The 19,863-nt window shown below is 43.8% G+C and overlaps 5 protein-coding genes across 5 annotated transcripts; 1 reads left to right on the forward strand and 4 right to left on the reverse strand.

The window, feature by feature from the left end:
- Positions 1–41: 41 nt before the first annotated feature.
- Positions 42–2,049, reverse strand: GCG54_00002315 (Heat shock 70 kDa protein; the record flags this gene model as incomplete). The annotated part of the gene is made up of 2 exons (XM_045402410.1): positions 42–1,913; positions 2,002–2,049. 2 exons carry the CDS (start codon positions 2,047–2,049, stop codon positions 42–44), a joined length of 1,920 nt encoding a protein of 639 aa, XP_045258772.1.
- Positions 2,050–4,589: 2,540 nt separating this feature from the next.
- On the reverse strand, positions 4,590–6,712 carry GCG54_00002316 (uncharacterized protein; the record flags this gene model as incomplete). Its single annotated transcript, XM_045402411.1, has 4 exons — positions 4,590–4,720; positions 4,777–6,351; positions 6,406–6,548; positions 6,636–6,712. The coding sequence occupies 4 exons, from the start codon at positions 6,710–6,712 to the stop codon at positions 4,590–4,592; spliced, it is 1,926 nt and encodes a 641-aa protein (XP_045258773.1).
- Positions 6,713–7,333: 621 nt separating this feature from the next.
- GCG54_00002317 (Ribonuclease H2 subunit A) lies at positions 7,334–8,356 on the forward strand (the record flags this gene model as incomplete). The annotated part of the gene is made up of 1 exon (XM_045402412.1): positions 7,334–8,356. The coding sequence occupies one exon, from the start codon at positions 7,334–7,336 to the stop codon at positions 8,354–8,356; it is 1,023 nt and encodes a 340-aa protein (XP_045258774.1).
- Positions 8,357–8,539: 183 nt separating this feature from the next.
- On the reverse strand, positions 8,540–11,254 carry GCG54_00002318 (Protein SEY1; the record flags this gene model as incomplete). The annotated part of the gene is made up of 4 exons (XM_045402413.1): positions 8,540–8,823; positions 8,873–10,608; positions 10,663–11,097; positions 11,163–11,254. 4 exons carry the CDS (start codon positions 11,252–11,254, stop codon positions 8,540–8,542), a joined length of 2,547 nt encoding a protein of 848 aa, XP_045258775.1.
- Positions 11,255–11,971: 717 nt separating this feature from the next.
- On the reverse strand, positions 11,972–13,145 carry GCG54_00002319 (Protein-ribulosamine 3-kinase; the record flags this gene model as incomplete). The annotated part of the gene is made up of 3 exons (XM_045402414.1): positions 11,972–12,065; positions 12,122–12,809; positions 12,878–13,145. The coding sequence occupies 3 exons, from the start codon at positions 13,143–13,145 to the stop codon at positions 11,972–11,974; spliced, it is 1,050 nt and encodes a 349-aa protein (XP_045258776.1).
- Between the last annotated feature and the right edge of the window lie 6,718 nt (positions 13,146–19,863).

Raw genomic sequence — 19,863 nt, forward strand, 5'->3', positions numbered from 1 at the left:
AGACTGCGACTCTAAGGAAAGATCTCATCAAGGGTATCAATTTAGTCGACCTCCTCGACGGTGGGGCCGTCGTCGTGGTTGCCGGGGGGAGCGCCGCCGGGAGCACCGGGGAAGCCACCAGGGGCACCGCCAGGGGGACCACCAGCAGAGCCGTAGAACTTCATCATGATGGGGTTGGCAATGCCCTCAAGCTCCTTCTGGCGGTCCTCATACTCCTCGCGGGTAGCCTGCTGGTTCTCGTCGAGCCAGGTGACGACCTTGTCAATCTCAGCCTTGAGCTTCTCCTTGTCATCGGCGTCAAGCTTCTCGTCGACCTTGGAGTCGGAGAGAGTGTTGCGGAGAGAGTAGGCGTAAGACTCAAGACCGTTCTTGGCAGCGACACGCTGGCCCTCGGCCTCGTCCTCATCCTTGTACTTCTCAGCCTCAGCAAGCATGCGCTCGATTTCCTCCTTGGACAGGCGGCCCTTGTCGTTGGTGATGACGATCTTGTTGGACTTGCCAGTGCCCTTCTCGACGGCGGAGACGTTCATGATACCGTTGGCGTCGACATCGAAGGTAACCTCGATCTGGGGAACGCCACGGGGAGCGGGGGGGATACCGGTAAGCTCGAACTTGCCGAGGAGGTTGTTGTCCTTGGTGCGCTGACGCTCACCCTCGTAGACCTGGATAAGGACACCAGGCTGGTTGTCGGAGAAGGTGGAGAAGACCTCAGACTTCTTGGTGGGGATAGTGGTGTTGCGGGGAATGAGCTTGGTCATCATACCACCAGCAGTCTCGATACCGAGGGAAAGAGGGGCAACATCGAGAAGCAGGATCTCGTTGGTGGACTTGGAAGAAGTGTCACCAGACAGGATGGCAGCCTGGACAGCGGCACCGTAGGCAACAGCCTCATCGGGGTTGATGGACTTGTTGGGCTCCTTGCCGTTGAAGTAGTCGGAGATGAGCTTCTGGATGCGGGGGATACGGGTGGAACCGCCGACCAGGACGATCTCGTGGACAAGGGACTTGTCGATCTTGGCGTCGGACAGGACGCGGTCGACGGGCTGGATGGTGGAGCGGAAGAGGTCCTGGCAGAGCTCCTCGAAACGGGCACGAGTGATGGAGGTGTAGAAGTCGATACCCTCGAACAGGGAGTCGATCTCGATGGAGGTCTGGGCGGAAGAGGACAGGGTGCGCTTGGCACGCTCGCAAGCAGTGCGGAGACGGCGGAGAGCACGAGCGTTGGAGGACAGATCCTTCTTGTGCTTGCGCTTGAACTCGTTGACGAAGTGGTTGACGAGACGGTTGTCGAAGTCCTCACCACCCAAGTGGGTGTCACCAGCGGTGGACTTGACCTCGAAGATACCCTCCTCAATGGTCAGGAGAGAAACATCGAAAGTACCACCACCGAGATCGAAGATGAGGACATTGCGCTCACCCTCAGCCTTCTTGTCAAGGCCGTAGGCGATGGCAGCGGCGGTAGGCTCGTTGATGATACGGAGGACGTTGAGGCCGGCAATGAGACCAGCGTCCTTGGTGGCCTGACGCTGAGAGTCGTTGAAGTAGGCGGGGACGGTGATGACGGCGTTAGTGACCTGGCCACCAAGGTAGGCCTCAGCAGTCTCGCGCATCTTGGTGAGGACCATGGCGGAGATCTCCTCAGGGGTGAAGGTCTTGGTCTCGCCCTTGAACTCAACCTCGATGACGGGCTTGCTGTTCTTGTCGACGACCTTGAAGGGGAAGTGCTTCATATCGGCCTGAACCTCAGAGTCGTTAAACTTGCGACCAATCAGACGCTTGGCGTCGAAGACGGTGTTGTGAGGGTTCATGGCGACCTGGTTCTTGGCGGCATCACCAATCAGGCGCTCGGTGTCGTTGAAGGCGACATAGGAAGGGGTGGTGCGGTTACCCTGGTCGTTGGCAATGATCTCGATCTTGTCATTGGCAAAAAATCCAGTGCAATGGATTTGAAGTTAGCTTCCTGTACACAAAAAAATTCGGGGAGTTTAACAAAGTACGTACTGAATAGGTCGTTCCCAGGTCGATACCAATAGCCTTGCCGGAAGCCATTGTGAATGTGTGTTGTGGTGATGTGAAGGTGTGGTGTTGTTGTTGCGTGGTGGGGTATCAAAAAAGTCGTATTCGCGAAGACCGGTTGTGGTGTGTTCCGGTTAGAAAGTAGCAGCGATCAAGTTCTCGTTAGAAAAAGAGATGCTGGACGCTTCGTTTGGATTGTTGGGGTATTGTTGATGTAGAGGAATTTCGTGAAGAGTGAAGAGCGAAAGGGTCGAAGTGGTTGGTGTTGACTTGGATTTAAAAGGTTGTTGGCAAGAGAGGACGCAAGGCCCCGCAAAACTTCGAAAGGGTTCTTCGCTCTTCCACCTGCTCTCCAATGGTGGGGTAGATCCAAGCGTCCACCAGCTTCGCGGCCCTGCCAGACTGCGCCAGTCCCTTCCAATTGCCTCCAGAAACCGCTGAAATTTTCTACAAGGATCTTTTTTAGTGCGCTTGCAACCCGATTCAGCCTCTTCAGGAGGCGAAAGTCCCAATTTTCCAAGGATTGTACGCTCTTTCCTGCTCTCACGGTGCCTCTGGAAGACGGATAATTCTATGGAAGACTTTCGTTTGAACCCCATTCGTTGACATCATATCCACAAGAAGCTTCTACAATCCTACCCCTCAGGTCCCCAGTACCCCTGCTTCCGCCCCATGCCCGCACTAAACCACGGTACCCTCTACCTTTCCCCTCCAAGTCGTGCCCCTCAGTCAGGTCGAATCCACACCGCTAGTAACTGATGGAAACCTTTTGGAGAGTGATATCATCCCCCATCAGTGGGGGGTGGATTGAGTGGTTCTGCGACTCTTCAAGAAGCATCGAAACTCCGTAGTATGTAGACGACCTGTTGCAGAGCCCGACTGAGAGGTTCCAGCTCATTCCGCTTATCCTTCGCAATTCTCTGGGGCTCCAGGACCACGTAGCCGCCCACCTTGGCGACCCAAGCTGACGGCGACAACAGTCGACCGAAAAAAGAGGTGGCAGGGATTCCAACATACACAACACAGAAGGAACAGTTGGCGCCCAAGGAGCTGACATGGCAGAGAGACAACGGAGGCAATGGACCGCAAGGTCAGGCCAGGCGTGCAAGGCAATCCGAGACAGGCAGCGGCCAATCCAGGCAGGTGTGGCTGGCGCCTTCCACAGACGCCCTTAATGTGAGAATCGAGATTTTAGATAGGGGGGCGCTCTGCCTTGGAAGCTTGGAATTGCGCCTCGCAAACAGATCGTAAATGAGCACCCGCGCGATCAGGAAAACCCATAGCCCTCCATGTCGCACAATCCATCTACTCATAGCAACCATCATCGGTGTTGGAAATTTTCCATTTTTACCTCAATGGCTGGCTGCATGCGGTGCGATGAAATTGCATTCTCTTTGTTGCCGGGCAGGCGGGCAACTTTTTTTTCTTTCCCCTCCCCCTCTCATCTCCTTGCATGTGTCCGCCCAGCGACCGCCAGGCAACGATCTGACCGGGAGAGTGCAGGGCACCTTGCTGTTGCGTGCCCAGCAGCCTTACGCAGCACTCGCAGATGCGGATTACCTAACACAGGGGCGAAACAGGGTGGGCTTGTCCTTGGTCCGTGCTGCAAGATTTTTTTCCGGTGCGGGATGGCGGACGCCCCGGAGTGGGGCCCGCTCCGGCGCTGGATGCCAAACGGAGAGATGACCTGCGTAGAATCTTGCCTCATGCGCAGCGCGGGTACACCGTGGGATAGGTGTAGAAGATGTCGCCACCAGATCGAAAGAGGCGGCGAAGTCTGGTCAAGATAATCTTCTTTGACTTTCAAAACTGGTCATTCTAAATGACTTGAATGGCCAACTTCTGAATAGCATATTGTCCCAAACGCTGTAATACGCTATGACGGAAGCGATCCTATCCACAGAGATATAGAGACGATAGTAGAGGTAATAGAATCGATAACAGAGACGATAGAGACGACAGAGACGACAGAGACGACAGAGACGACAGAGACGACAGAGACGACAGAGACGACAGAGACGACAGAGACGACAGAGACGACAGAGACAACGACACATACTAGGTGAGGCGTGTATCCCGTCGCGAAAATATCAACCTCAGCCTGAAACGTTGGCTGAGAGGTCGGGTATCGTAAATGACCCCTATCACAAATGGCACCGGTGATTCGTGACGGCAAACAATGCCTCAACACTGGCTTGAACACACCACAAAAAGAATCATCCATCCCATCACAAACAGCAGACACGTCAATGAGGAGTGCGAAATGTATGTATGATTATGACAACCCACGCCCTATCTCGTGCCATAGAACCGCTACACCTCGTAAAACCCAAACATGAAAGCCCAACACGCTCATATCACGACATGCCTCCTCATCAGGTGGCCGCTTTCCAGCTTTTCGTCTCAATCCTACAGGTGCACGAAAAAAAGAAACAACACCGCAATCGGAATCCAATGAGCCATTGAAGGGTATAAAGGCTAAATGGAAGCTTCCGTCGATATGCAAACATCCGCCCAGCTCGCAAAAGTCATTTCGAATAGGAAAACATGAGCACCCGCTCAGGACGTCAAACTCAACCCATAATGGTCGTGTCCTGAGAAGGGCCTGGTGTCCCAGCCATCGCACTGCTGTTGACTTCGCAACCCTGGGCGAAGAAGATGCGCGCTGGTTGCTCATAATCATTGTGAATGCTGTAGTAGTTGCCTGGAATCATAGTTAGCAGTGGCACTTGGAGCAGGATTCCAGAAAGGCGGGCTTACCTCTGGGCACAAACCACATTCCACCGGCACCGATTCTGAACTGCGTCTCGTGGACGGTAACCAGGACCTTGCCCTGGAAGACGAAAAATACCATCTGCATCTTTCGCGAGTTCTTGGGCCGCTTCTCCGCGCCGGGCGGAAGGTCGACGACGCCCGAACCGAAGAAAGGCAAGCTAAGCGTCTTTGCGAATCGGAAGGTAGCGTCGCGGATGTCGCGTGTTTGGATGGCGCCAGCAGAAACAGCAATGCGGTCCTCGTCGATCTCGACTTGTTCGTTGATGGCGGGAGGGTTGAACTCGTGCTCGGGCTGCCAGACAACAATTTCGCCTTCGATGTTGCCCGGGTCTACCTCCCACGGTTCCAGCTCCTCTTCGTCCTCGGATTCGACCTGCTTCCTTCTGCCGCCCTTTCCTGCAGCTTTCCGGCTCTTCGCCCTTCTCTTGCGAGCCTCCTTTTCTTCCTCCTCGACACGGACGACCTCCTTGATGCTGGGAAGTAAGAACCTGTCCTTGCCGGCCTCGAAAGCCTCTTCTTCATCGTACTCGACGTGTTCGTTTTTCCAGTACGCCAATGGCCTGTAGGATTGACGACCGGATCTTGTTTTTGTGATGGCATGGGGATCTTGTGGCACCTTGCGTGAAACCAAGCCACGGGCCTTGGGCATAGGCGGCCCCTTTTGTACCAGACCAACCATTGAATCTTCACCAGCGGCCGCTTCCGCCTGGGGCTTTCGGCCCGGCCTGCCCTTGGGCTTGGGCTTCGGGTCAGCCTTCGCAGCATCTTTGCTCGACTCCCCCTTCTCCTCCTGAGGAACGGCCTTGGGCCGCCCACGCTTGCCAGGTTTCGCTGCCGCCGCCGCTGCCGCAGTTTCCGTACGTTGCCTTTTGGAAGCGCGATCGTCCGCCTCCACCTGCTCCTCCTCGTTGCCGTTCGAATTCCGCGAGCGTCTGCGCTTGGGAGCGCTGACCTCCTGCTCGGGTTCCTGCTCGGGCTCGGGCTCGTCGGCCTTGGCCTTTCCCTTGCCTTTAGCTGGACGGCCTCTTCTGCCCTTCGGGGCCACTGGCTCCTCCTCTGAATCGGCAGCATTTTCCGGCTCTTCCTCTGGCTCCTCGACAACTGGCGCCTTGGCCTTGGGTGGGCGTCCTTTACGCTTGGCCGGCTGCTTTGGCGCTTCTTCCTCCACCTCCTCAGTAACATCGTTCGGCTCATCCTCCGGGACTTCCACCTCACCAATCATTTGCAGGGACTCCTCGATGATTTCGTCCATGGGCGCTCCGTCGTCTTCCTCCGGTTCGGTGGAGAGGGCGCGTCCGTTTGTTCCATTCGTGTGCTTGCCGTTTACACCATTTGCGCCGTAGTCGAGACGGCGAGAAACAGATGCCCCACGGACAGGCTGGGAATGCGATTGCGCGGGAGGAGATCCTCGGTAAGGTGATCCTCGAATCGGTGATGACGAGACACCAAAGTTAGGGTGTCGCACTGCAGGTGAAGCGAGGTTCGTCTTCCGCGGGGAGGTTCCTCGAGGGATTAGTCGCGGATGCCCCTTAAGAATCGTGGCTGGTCCGGCGCCGGTGTCTACATGGCTTCGTCAGGATGCGCGCGTCAAGGCCGCCAGCACAGCAAACTCACCAGAGTCGAGCTCCATATCTTGCTCGCCCGTCGATTCGTCGGGAGATCCGTTGTCTTTCTCCGGCGAGGAGAAGAGACCGTCGATAGGTTGCATGCCATGTTCGTCGCGTACGCCAGTGTCGGGCAACTCAATGCCAGTCTTTCTGCAAGGGCGTAAGTAAAAGGCTCAAAATTACCGAGCCGCAACTTCTTCTATCCAGAACGGAAGAAGGAATCTGCGCGCGACGTACCGGCCCTTGACACCGAGCTCATGGAAATCGCCTGTGGACGTCTCGCGACGCCTAACATTGCTCGGTCGCGGTGCCATCGCGACTGTGGAGTCTTTGGGAATTCCGATGGAAATCCCGCAAAAATTAGATGAAAATGATCGCAGCTGAGGAGCTGGGGCCTGAGGAGTGCGGGCGAAGCTGAGCAAAGAGACTGAGCCAGGTGCGTCGTATTTGTTTACCCCGAGCAGGTGTGGTGGTTTGTGGTGTTGAGCGCGCAACTTTTTGGGCGGTGGAAAGAAGCACCGTGAGTTGGCGTCGCGCGGTGTGGTGCTTGCTCTTTGCTGTTAGCGGTGCTTCCGGGCCTGTCAGTGGCTGATACCCGCTGCAATCCAGGAGTCGACGGGGCACGTGTGTGGCAGGATCCACCGGGATGGACGCGTCTCAATTTACCGGGACGCGTCGAGGGGCCGAACCTGCCACCCATTACTTTCAGTCTTCAAGTCACTTCATCAATCACTCACCTTTTGGTCGTCAATTTCTCATCATTGTCGCTTTGTTTCTGCTACGGGACGTTTTGAATACGAAAATTGGGAAATTGGGCTTGCAGCAAAATATCCGGACGACAACAGAAACTGTCGTAGACAAACGAGGACTTACATCCAACTTACGACGTCAAACGGGATACATCCAGATTCCTCTTTAATACACCAATTCTCACCATGGAAGACACTCAAACGGTCGAGGACATCGCCATGGAGACCCCAGTCTCAGATGTCTTTATCCCACCTTCCATTGACGATAAGGCCCTCCTCGCAGGCGACAGCTACTCCTACTTCTCTCCCATTCCGCCGTCACTCCTCCCATCATCAGAATGCACAGACTCAGAGACACCAGCGCTCGGCACCCCAGTCTGTCTCGGCGTAGACGAAGCAGGCCGCGGCCCCGTCCTCGGCCCCATGGTCTACGGCGTCTTCTTCCTCCCGATCCCCCTCTCGGACCCCCTCCTCCGCGAAACCCACCACTTCGACGACTCAAAGGTCCTCACGCCCGCAGTCCGCTCCCAGCTCATGGAGGCCCTCTGCACGCCGGGATCAGACCTCTTCGACTCCTGCGGCTTCGCCATCCGCTCCCTCTCCGCCCGCGACATCTCCACGGGCATGCTCCGTCCCGGCGCGACGTACAACCTCAACGCCCAGGCCATGGACGCCACCGTCGACCTCATCAAAGGCGTCTTCGCCCGCGGCGTCAACGTCGCCGAGATCTACGTCGACACCGTCGGCCAGCCTGCTGCCTACCAGGCCAAGCTGCAGCGCTTCTTCCCGGCGACAAAGATCACCGTCGCAAAGAAGGCAGATAGTCTGTACCCCTGCGTCTCGGCTGCCTCTGTCGCTGCCAAGGTCACCCGTGATGCTGCGCTTGAGGTTCTGTACCGTGCGCGTGCGCCTGGGGCGGCGGAGGCGGAGGAGGGCATGGCCTGGGGCTCAGGCTACCCGTCTGACCAGAGATGTGTGACTTGGATGAGGGGCAACATGCACCCTGTCTTCGGCTGGGGCCCTGAGTGCAGGTTCAGCTGGGGCACGGCCAAGGACATGCTCGAGGCCAAGGGAAGCTTGAAGGTTGAATGGCCAGTCGACGACGACGGCGAGGCTCGCATGACCGACTTCTTCCGGTCGACAGACGCAGAGGATGGCGATGAGTTGGGTACATGGTTTGGAAGACCAGCAGGCCTCGAGGCTTTTTAGGATCAGTGTAACAACGGTTGGGTAACAGGCGTTGGGCGTTTGTATATCATCTGGGATCACCACAGGAAATTTGACAGGATCCTACAACGTATCTTATAGACATTATATCCTTTGCTCCTATTCGCACTCTTGGTGGTGGCCGGCGTCTGGACCGCAGCTTCATTCCCGCTTCATGCGTAAAATCTAAATGTCATCAATATCATCCTCCGAGCTCTTCTTCTTGCCCCGACTGTCCAAAGTGTCCATACTGATGGAGCTGTCGGCCCGGGAAGGCATGGCCAGCGCCTGTCGCGCAGTGTCTGAGTTCTCGATGAACTCTCTCAACTTCTGCTTGCCAATCTCAACACCCTGGTTGGCCGCCGCATTGGCCATCTGATACATGGGGCCCAGCATGTTCAGCGTGTAGGCGACATAAGTGCCTCCAGCCAACAAGATGAGAAAAATGAAAAGGAACGGGTTGCGCAAGACTGTCTTGCATTAGCGCTGTCCACGAAAACAGTGTCTCGAGCCACTTACCGGCAACAATTTCGTTCCATCCCAAGGCAACGAGGAGAGCGTAGAAATACAGAGGTACTTGGGCGACACCGCCAATGGCGCTGCGCTTGGCCTCGACGTAGACGCCGTCTGCCGTCTTCTTGAAGCGGATGACAAGGTCTTGGCGCTTACTCTCGCTAAGCACCGTCATCTCCTCCTCGAGACTCTTGCCGTCCTCTTCGTCAACCCCACCAATTGGAGTCAGGTCCTCCTCGTCGCTAGCTTCAACCCCGCGAGGCTGTCCACCAATCCAGGCGGGCAGGTCCGGGGAGCTGAGAGATTCTGACAACTTGAATTTCGACAGCAGAGGGATGAGAGTCAACGTAGACTCTCGCGCCTTGGTGTAAATGCCCTCAATGTCGTCTGTAGGTCGCCAGATGCGAGGGACACCGGCCTCGTCGTATCTGAACTTGTCCTCAAAGTTTTCCCTCAACTTCAACAGGATATTGCCCTCCATCACTTCCTCCTCAATCTTCTCACGCAGAGCCACCCAACTCTTGCGCCTCAGGCGCCAAAGGCCAATGTCAACCTCCTCTTGCGTAGCCTCAAAACTCTTGGCACGCTCAGTAAACCTGCCCTGGGCATCCTTGACAATGTCAACGAACACGGTCCAGATACGATCCCAAAGGTCCTTCTCGGTCGGCTTTTCGCCAGTCTCGGGGGCGCCAGACCCAGCCCTACCGGAGCCCAACTTGTTGAACTCCAGCCCAATGGCGTCGCCCAATCGGGACTTGACCCATCTCTCAACTCTGGTGGCCAACCGGCGCATCTCCTCCTTGCGCAGCTTGCCGCTCACATCATCAAGCTCCTTCTCGAACAGCACATATTGCGACTTGAAGTTAGACCACGCGACACCCGGGATGGCGAGACTTTCGGCTTCGGTCTGGAAGAATTCGAGGGTTTTCTTCTTCTCCTCCGTGACGATCTCGGCGAACTCGTAGGCGGCACCGGACTTCTGGCCAGCCTTGACAGCACCCGACACAGCATCACTGAACGAAGCAATACCCGACTTGTGTGCAGCGGTCAGCTGCGCGTTGTAAAGCGTCTTAAGCCTAGCATCAATCTTGCCCTCCAAGTCCTGGCGCTTGCGCGTGTAGACGCCCTTGTGATAACGGCTGGCTTGGATCTCGAATGCCTTCAGGCACTTCTCACGGGACTCACGGCCAGTGACACCAAGCTCTGCCAACACGGCGGGCTTTCCAAGCCTTGTAGACTCGGCCTGCTTCTCCTCCAATGGCACAACGGCATTGTCAAAACCAATCAAAACCTCTCGGGAGATTTCGTCGCAACGGAACTGAGCAAGAAGCTCTTGCTGTGTCGGCAAATCCAAGTCCTTGTTGTTGACAATCTGGTCCCAGATGCCCTCGGCGTAAATCGAGAATCCGTCGGCGGGAATGCGGCGGTGGTACTCGGGCAGGAACACACCGCCTTCAAACTCCTGACTTGTGGATCCACCCGATCGGTGCCCCGCAACGAACCTCTTCCCCAGGTTCTGAATCTCAGTCGTGAACTTATCGGCCTGGAGAATCTTGTGGGGGAGGGCGGCGAAGGCGAAGTCAAAGTAGTCCTCGATGCGGGAGTTCTCGAGACCCTGGGGCTTGGAAATAGACGTCCAAATCTTGGTCAGGTCCTGGATCAGGGTGTTGCGCAGGTTCGCGAGAGGGGTCGTGCCGAGGTGGTCTCGAATGACGAAGAAGAGCAGAGATCTGAGACTCGACCTACAGTGGCGTGTCAGCAAGTGGCGGTCTAAAAGCACCACACAATCGACTTACTGCTTGTCCTTGAGGAAGAGCTGCAGGTTGACCTCGAAGACGGTCTTCAGCAGACCCATATTCGCACCGTTGTACAAACCGACTTGGGTCTCCCAGAGGTTCACGATGAGGACCTCACTCGTAGCCAAGGCGAACAGGGCGCTCTTCCTCTCGAAATCTTGGTCCTCGCCACGCTCGCGACCGTCGGTTCCCTCCACGTCCATCACAAGGATGTTCTCGGCCATGCCGGATGACTCCTTCTTGTTCTTGGACATCCAGATACCCTTGGTGGTTTGCTGTCGCATCGTCTCGGACATGACGGAGAAGTCGGTACCAAAGAGGTTGTTCAGCAGCGTCGACTTTCCGGTGGACTGGGAGCCGAAGACGGAGATGAGGTGGTAGTTGAACCCCGCCTCGGCGACGTGTACTTTTTGGAGGTATTTGTTGACCGCGACACTGCAAGTGCAGAGGTTAGCTGCTGTTCGGCATGTTCTCGCGGGAGCGAAGACTGGGGATCGTACTTGAAGTCTTTCTGGTCGTCAATGACTTGGATGCCATGCTCGTAATTTTGGGCGTCCGGCTCATCGCCGACAGCAGCGAAGTGGCCGTTCATGGTTGCGGCAACGTATGAGGCAAAAATCTAAAAGGGAGCGACGAAGAGCGTGCTTGTGTGTTCTATGTGGACATTGTCGTTCCTCCCAAATAAAAATAGAAAAAAAGCCAGGCGTCGTGGGTGCAGAATTGCAGCAAGGGGCGAAAGGTCCAGGTGGCTATCGGTGTTGGCAACGGAAATGGGAAGTGACCAGATCAACCCTTGTGATCAAATTCCCCTGCCATGGGCTGGCCATGGGCCATGGGCCGTCCACAGGTTAGTTAATCTTGCTTTCCCAGCAGTGCGAATGCGCCGGATGAATACATGGTCCGTGAGCCTGTCCCCCAAAATGCCCCAACCAGAAGCCAAATTAGGCTCGGTCTCAGGGCAACCCCTGGCATGTGAATCCTAGCTCCCCCTATCGCTGCGGGAAAATCACCCAAAAACATCAGACGGCATGACGACACCACAGACGTTTACTCGCCATTGTTTGACAGGTCGATCGGTTGTCAAAAAAGACGTTTGGCCGGAGCATGGCCCGAGGATTGCAGCAACAGCACTATCTTGACGATTCATCAAGATACGCTGTGCGTCCCTGGAACTAAGCTTGGTGTCCGCTAGCGAACATCCTAGGCCCTCAACGGCGGCGCGGGCCGGTTTTAATGTGGAATGGTCCTTCAATTCAGCTCAACCACCCTTCGATTTCGATGCTGCGGCAAAGTAATTACATATGGGCCGTCAGCCGTATTTCGAAATCAGCTTCTTCATGATACCCATTGCCCCGCTCCGATAGCCTCCGCCGAACATGGCATAATGGTTGAGATGGTGATATCTGCAAGTACTGTCAGACGGATAGTTGACCAGGCAACGGAAAGGAAAGACACTTACAGCTCGTACAACGCAACTCTATCATCCCATTCCTCTTTGGGCTCCGCCTTTGGGACCAGCTTGTTGTACTCGTTCCAGAAGCTGCTTCCGAATCCGCCAAACATCCTCATGATGCCAAGCTCATACTCAGAGTGGCCGTACACAGCCGACGAATCGTAGACAACCTCTTCCGCACCGCCCTTGCCGGCAATCTGCCCCCGACTATGGTTCCCACTCCAAAGATCGCCGTGGATTAACACCGGCTTCATCCCTTTCACGTGGTCGTCGCCGATCAGCCGCGGGACGACCCTGCTCGCTACCGTCTCCACGGCTTTTGACAGCTCCCCGTCCGTGCCATTATTCTGGACGCCAGCGCGCAGAATGCTTCGCAGTCGGTTCTCGGCGTAGAAGTCGGCCCATGACTCTTTCCATGAGTTGTCTTGGGGCGTCGAACCGCAACATGTGGTTACGGGGAAGCCGTACATGGGCTTATCATAGCCCTCTGGGATTGGCGCGGGGGTTGTGTGCATCTTGGCCAGCTTTGCGGCCAGAGACAGCCCAGAACCGCCCGAGGCCGAAGAACCAAGGTCCAGGAAATCCGTGACCATGAAGTGCGTGCCAGGTGATGACTGATACTTTCCGTGGGCATGTGACTTGGGGCAGAAGTTGGGGACGGCATCGTGAATGGCGTTCAGCGATTCATGCTCACCTGCGATGTGTCAGGAGACATGTCGACATCAACTAAACGCAAAAACTCCGAGAGTGAGTCAAACTCACCGGTGAACATGACCTCCGCCTCCTTGCCACTGCCCGTCTTGACGAAGAATTTGGTGGGCTGACCATCAACGACGGATGTAAGCTTGAAAGAGGACGCAAACCCAGATCCTCCGTGTGACGCAATTTTGGTCTGCTCCGGGTCGAGCTGCAGAGCTTCAATAACAGCCGGGTCCACGTTCGGAGCCATATTGAAGACTTTATCGAGGATTAAAGACCAGAGATGTCTAGTTGAAGAGTGTGATCCAAGAGATGCACTCGACTTAAGCATAGCTAGCTGCCCTCCCCAGCCAGACATTGGATGAGCTGTAAGTGACGTATCCGTAGAACGCAGCAGCCTCCACACTGGGCGGGCCGTGCGAGACGGTAGTCAGCCAGGCCCAAGCCCAAGGCCCAAACCCCAGCCTAAATCCCACCTTTACGTAAGGGATCAGCTACACTACTTTATAGCTAGGCGCGCCTAGTACTTATAACTAGATTAATTAAGCTACTTTATATAGGTTATAAGTTCTCTAAATACCTAAATCTATTTACTAAATAGTAAGGTTATTCTTAAGTAACTATTAAAACTTTAACTTTATAATTTAGTAATTACTATAAAGTAATTAATAGATTACTAAGTTATTAGAAGTAATACTTCTAAGTAGAGGTTATAACTATTATAATATATATCCCCTATTTATAAAATCTCTTTAGCCCTTAAGCTACTAAAGTTAATAATTATTTAATAATTACTATAGTTATATAGTAATAACTACTTAATAACTATTTAATAATTATTTATAATTACTTTTTAAACTTTTTTTAAACTACTAAATTAATTAAATAAATTAATATATTTTTAACTAATAATCTAATTCTATTTTCTTTTAGTTCTACTAAAAGGAGATTATTTTAAATTAGTTCTCCCCTTTTTTCTATTATAAACTTTATAACTAGAGTAGCTATATAGAAAGTAATTAGTAAGAGATTAAATCTAAGAAATTTAGTATATAATACTATTTTTAAACTAACTAAAACTATAAATTTTAAGTTATAAGAGATTAATTTTAAGAATACCTTTAAAGTAATAGGATTACTCTTCTATTTAATAACTAAAGGGATACTAATTAGATATAATAGAGATATAGTTTTTAAAAAAAATAAAGTAGTAGTAATTAAAGATCTAAGTTCTTTAGATAATCTAATACTTATAGGTTTTATACTTATTAAATAGTTATTTATAGAGAAGATCTAATATAAACTTTTAAAAGAAATAATTAATAATAGTTTTTCTATTATAGTTTTAGCTTTTTATATCTTTATTAAAACTAAAGAATATACCTAAAAGTTTAATAAGCTAGCTATAAGTAAAGTCTATAATAACTAGAATAGAATAACTAAAGTTAACTATAGTAATACTAAGGATTTTTATAAAGGACTAAACATCTAGCTAGAGGGCTTAAGGATAGCTTAGTTAGTAGAAACTAAATAGATAGGAAGGTCTATAGGTCTAAAGTATAAAACCCTCTATAATAAGGACTTAATAAGTATATACTAAAGACTAAAAAAGAAGGAACTTAGAAGAAGTAAATAAAAGTAATATAATAATATTATACCTACTTTTTAGATACTTCTTCTATTAGTTTAACCTAACTATAGCTTATAGCCCCTAAATACCTTTATAATTCTTTTACTTTTATTTTACTTTAAAAAGGTTAGTAATAATAATAGTATTATATACCTAAATAATACTTACTAATTAAGTTAATAAAGTTATACTTAGTATTTACTAAGTATTAAGTAAAATAGCCTATATAAGCTTATATAAAGAAGATAATTTTAGTAAATAATTAGAGGATAATATAAATTAATAAGGGGAGGTAAGAAGCTATACTTTAAATAAAGCTAGAAGCTTTAAAGAGGATAGGCTACTTATACTAAATACTTATTAACTAGGCGATAAGTATATATAAGAGACTAAGGAATATAAAACTCCTCCTTATAGATTAAATAGGCTATAGAGCTAAATATCTATAGCTATAGTTAATAGGTTAGCCTAAGCTAAAAAGCTAAATAAAGTAACTAACTAAATATTAATATAGTAGATTATAACTATAATAGCTAACTAAAATAAGCTAATTACTATTATATTAAGTAACTAAGTACTTACTAAATAATTACTTAAAGTTTATAAGAAACCTCTAAACTATAATATAGCTTATTTTACTAATAAATCTACTAATATAAAAAGGGAAGATTAGCTTATTATAATAGAAGAGGTTTATAAGTATTACCTTAGCTACTTTAATAGCTAATATATCTAATAAACCTTAAGTATAATAAAGTATACCTTATAAATAGAATAATAAACTTATTAGTAAATACTTATAGATATATTAGAGAAATAAGTTAACTCTATATAAAATAACTTTAGGATCTTTATAAGAAGGTAATATATAGTATTTAAACTCTAAGAATAAAACTACTATAATACCTTAAGATAATATTATTAAAAAGATAATAAGAAACCTATTATATATTAAGCTTATTAGAAGTTTATTAACTAAGCTTTTAGTAAACTAAATATAAGTAATATAAAAGCTTATATATTTTTTTAAAACTTTACTAAAACTTTAAAAGATAAACTCTTTAAATAAGATATTAATTATACTAATNACTAATATATATATAATTACCTTATATATATAAAGACTATAAGAAATTATAAAAGGGAGGTATATAAAAAAACCTATTAACTATTTTAAGTTATATAAGTAATTATATTTAAGTTCTCTAAATTACCTTTATAAGAATAACTTATAACCCCCTTAATTAGTAGATCTAAAAAAGTACTATTTAAAAACCTTATCCTAAAATAACTATTTAGTAAACCCTTATATAATATCTAGCTCTAATAGTAAACTACCTAACTTCTAAAGAACTTAATACTATAATTATAAGAAATATAAGTATATTTCCTCTAATTATATTAAACTTTATATATAGCTTATAGGTAATAACTAAAACTTAAACCTAAAAAGAAATAAGATTAATACTATTATAGTTTCTTATATAATTAATACTAAAAACTTAAGAAATAAATAAATATAAAAGTAACCCTAAAGGATATTATACTAGAAATCACTTTAGTCCTTATAAGCTAAACTATTAAAAGTTAGGTAATTACACTCTAAATATATAATAAACTTAAATTAGTAGTTAATATAGATATTTATACTATAGTTAACTTTATATAAAAAGACCTTATTAAGAAACTTTTATTAAAAGAAGCTATTAATATTATAATTCTAAAACTAATAAACTTCTAAAGGAGACTTATATTTATTAATAAGGTTTATTAGCTTATATTCTTCTTAATTAATAGCTAAAGCTACCTATAAAAGATTTACTAAGTATTTATAGCTAACTTATACTTTAAAAAAATAAGAGATATCCTTTTATCTAATAACTTAATAAATAGAGAAGGTATCTATATAAATATTTATATTTATATTTAGTTATATAACTATATCTTACTTACTAAACTAGAAATAATAGTATAAGAAATTATTAAGAATAGTTAGAAAGCCTATATAATATACCTAATAGGAGCTTTAGTTTTAAATAAAAAGGATATTAATACTTTAAGTAAATACTTATTAAAGAATAAATATAAAAAGAAGATCTTTAAGGAACTTTAAATCTTTATAGATATTTTTAATAAAGAGAATATAAAGAAAGTCCCTAAATTAAAAGGAGTAGTATATTATATTAAGCTTAAACTTAGTAAAAAGCCTCTATATAAGCTAATATACTTTATATTAATAGAGTAACTATAAACCTTCACTAAGTATATTTAAAAAATAGAGGTAGCTAGATATATCTACTATTTAACTAGTTTTATAGGAGTATTAATTCTATTTATACTTAAGAAGGATAGTAGTTTATAGTTATATATAGATTATAGAAGATTAAATAAAATTATAATAAAGAATTAATACTTTTTACTACTAATTAGTAAATTTCTAAATTGATTTACTAATATAAAGTTTATCTTAAAGATTAATTTAAATAAAGCTTATTATAAAATTATAATTAATAAAGTAGATAAATAAAAAACTATATTTAGAACTTAATATAAGTACTTTAAGTATATAGTAATATTATTTAGACTTACTAATACTCTAGTAATATTCTAAGTATATATTTACTAAATACTTACTAATCTTTTAAATATTTACTATATTATATACTTAAATAATATCTTAATCTACTTAGATACTAAGGATTAGTATATAAAAAACCTATATTTAGTCCTATATTACTTAAAAACTATTAAGCTTTTTATAAAATTAAAAAAGTATAACTTCTACTAAATAGAAATTAATTTCTTTAAGTTTTATATTACTTAAGATAGTATTAAGATAGACCTAGATAGAGTTTAAGTAGTTACTAAATAGCTAATACTAAAATCCTTCTAAAATATTTAAATCTTTTTTAGTTTTTATAATTTCTACTATAAATTTATTATAAGATATTCCTATATTATAACCCTTATAAATAGTATATTTAAGGGAAACTAAAATAGTATAAAGTTAAAAGCTTTTATCTAAATAGGGGAAATATAAGCTATATTTAAAACACTTTAGAGAGTATTTATTAAAGCCTTAATATTAAGATATTATAACTTAATACTAAAGACTAAAATTAAGACTAATATATCTACTTAGGTAGTATCTAATATATTTTTATAGAAATATAATATTATTTAGTATCTAATAACTTTCTAGTTAAAAAAGCTTTTAGATATAAAAAGATACTAAGTTATAAGGTAATAAAAACTTCTTATAATTATAAAAAACCTAGATTATTAAGTATAATATTTATAAAAGCTTCCTAAGAAATTTCTAATACTTACTAACTATATAATATTAAAGGGAGTACTTATTATACCTATATAAGATATTTATAGAAAACTTACTTAATAAGTTTACTACTTATTTATATTTAACTTTAAAATCTAATATTAATTAGAAGTTACTAACCTAGTAAATAAGCTATTATAATACCCTAACTATATAGTAGAGAATTCTAAAGTAGATAATATACTCCCTATTTTTAGAAAAAAGCTTAAGTTTATTAACTAGCTTTTAGTAATAAATTACTAATATATTACTAAGTTTAAAGAGACTATAGCTATTATAAGAACTTATATCTAAGTTATCTAATAAAATATATAAAAACCTTACTTAAAAGCTAGTTCTAAGGTTAAGAGATCCTTACCCTTAAATTAGTACTACTTTATAAAAAGTATTAATAAGTTATTATATTAAAATATATATATTAGTATTATTACTTACTTAAAATTATATATAAATACTATACTAACTACTCTATAAGAGAATAGTAATATACTAGAGGACTTAAGAGGAGTTAAAATTACTATACTAAAGTAATATATCCTATATACTATAATAAAGGAGCTTATTTAGAATAAAATAGTATATATATTATAACTAAGTATAAATCTTAAATAGATAGTTAGAGGACTATAAGCTAAAAACTACTTCTATAGAGAACTTATAACTAAGGTTTACTAAAACGCTAAGGAATACTAAAAATACTAATTTAATAAGAATAATATCCTTTAGTTTAAGAGAAGACTAGTTATCCCTAAAGAGAGATCCCTCTACTATAAAATCTTAAAAAACTACTATAATATATTTAAATTAAAGTATATAGGGGTAAATAAGATAGTAAAGTTAATTCTATAAAAATTTTATTAGCCTTACTTAATAGAGGATATATAGTAATATATTACTAAATATTTATACTACTAAAAGGTATATATACTATAGTATAAGCTATATAAGCTACTATAAATATTAGAACTATTAGTATATTTATTCTAATAGATTTCTTTAGATTTCCTAACTAGCTTACTAGAGAGTTACTAAGATAATAGAATTATATATAATATAATTCTAGTAGTTATATACTAAATAACTAAAATAGCTTAATTCCTAGTAATAACTAAGTAACTAAACGCTATAAACTTAGTGAGGATCTTATATTAAGAGATTAAATACTAATATAGTATACCTAAAGCTATTATTAGTAACTAAGATAAATTAATTACTAGCTAGTTCTAATAAGATTAAACTAAAGTTTAAGATATAGAAGGGTATATATCTACTATATAATATCTATAAATAAATAGCTAGACTAAGAGAATATACTAAACCCTAATTATATATCTCTTAAAGTTTAATAAAAGCTTATATAATTAGTAAGTAATATAGCTAGTTAAAGCTAAATTCTTATATAATAATAGTAAATATATTATTATTAGTATATTACTATTTAAAGCTCTTATAGGTTATTACCCTTAAATAATTAATTACTACTTACTAAGTATTAAAATTAGAACCTAAGAAGTTAATAAAAAGTTTAAAAAGCTAATAGAGGTTTACTAAAAAATAGCTAAAAATTAGTAATATATAATAGAAATATAAGCTAAAAATATAAATACTAAAAAGAAGGTATAAATATATAAGGTTAGAGATATTATAAAACTCTTAATAAAGAACTTCTACTTTATAAAAGGTTAGTAAAAACTCACCTTATATTTTATCCTTATATTAGTTATAAAAGTTATAAGCTTTAATACCTATAGAGTATAGCTCCTAGAAAAGTATAATAAGGTATATAATATCTTCTTAATAGCCTTATTAAAGCTATAATATAGCTAAAAACTTACTAAAAAATAGCTTCTAAACTTAAAAGAAAACCTTAAAAAATAAGAAGTTAAAGATATTATATTATAAAAAGATATACTAATAGGCCCCCTATATCTAATTAAATAGAAAGGCTAGTTAGTAAAGTATAATACCTAAAAGTTTAAAGAATACTTAGTAAATACTACTTAAATCCTCACTAAATTTAAAAAGTAGTAGTATAAGTTATATTATAAATAGGATAATAAGTAGTATAGTATAATAAGAAAA

Source organism: Colletotrichum gloeosporioides (genome assembly GCF_011800055.1).
Source record: "Colletotrichum gloeosporioides strain Lc1 chromosome Unknown consensus_84, whole genome shotgun sequence".
NCBI classification, from domain to species: Eukaryota; Fungi; Ascomycota; class Sordariomycetes; order Glomerellales; family Glomerellaceae; genus Colletotrichum; species Colletotrichum gloeosporioides.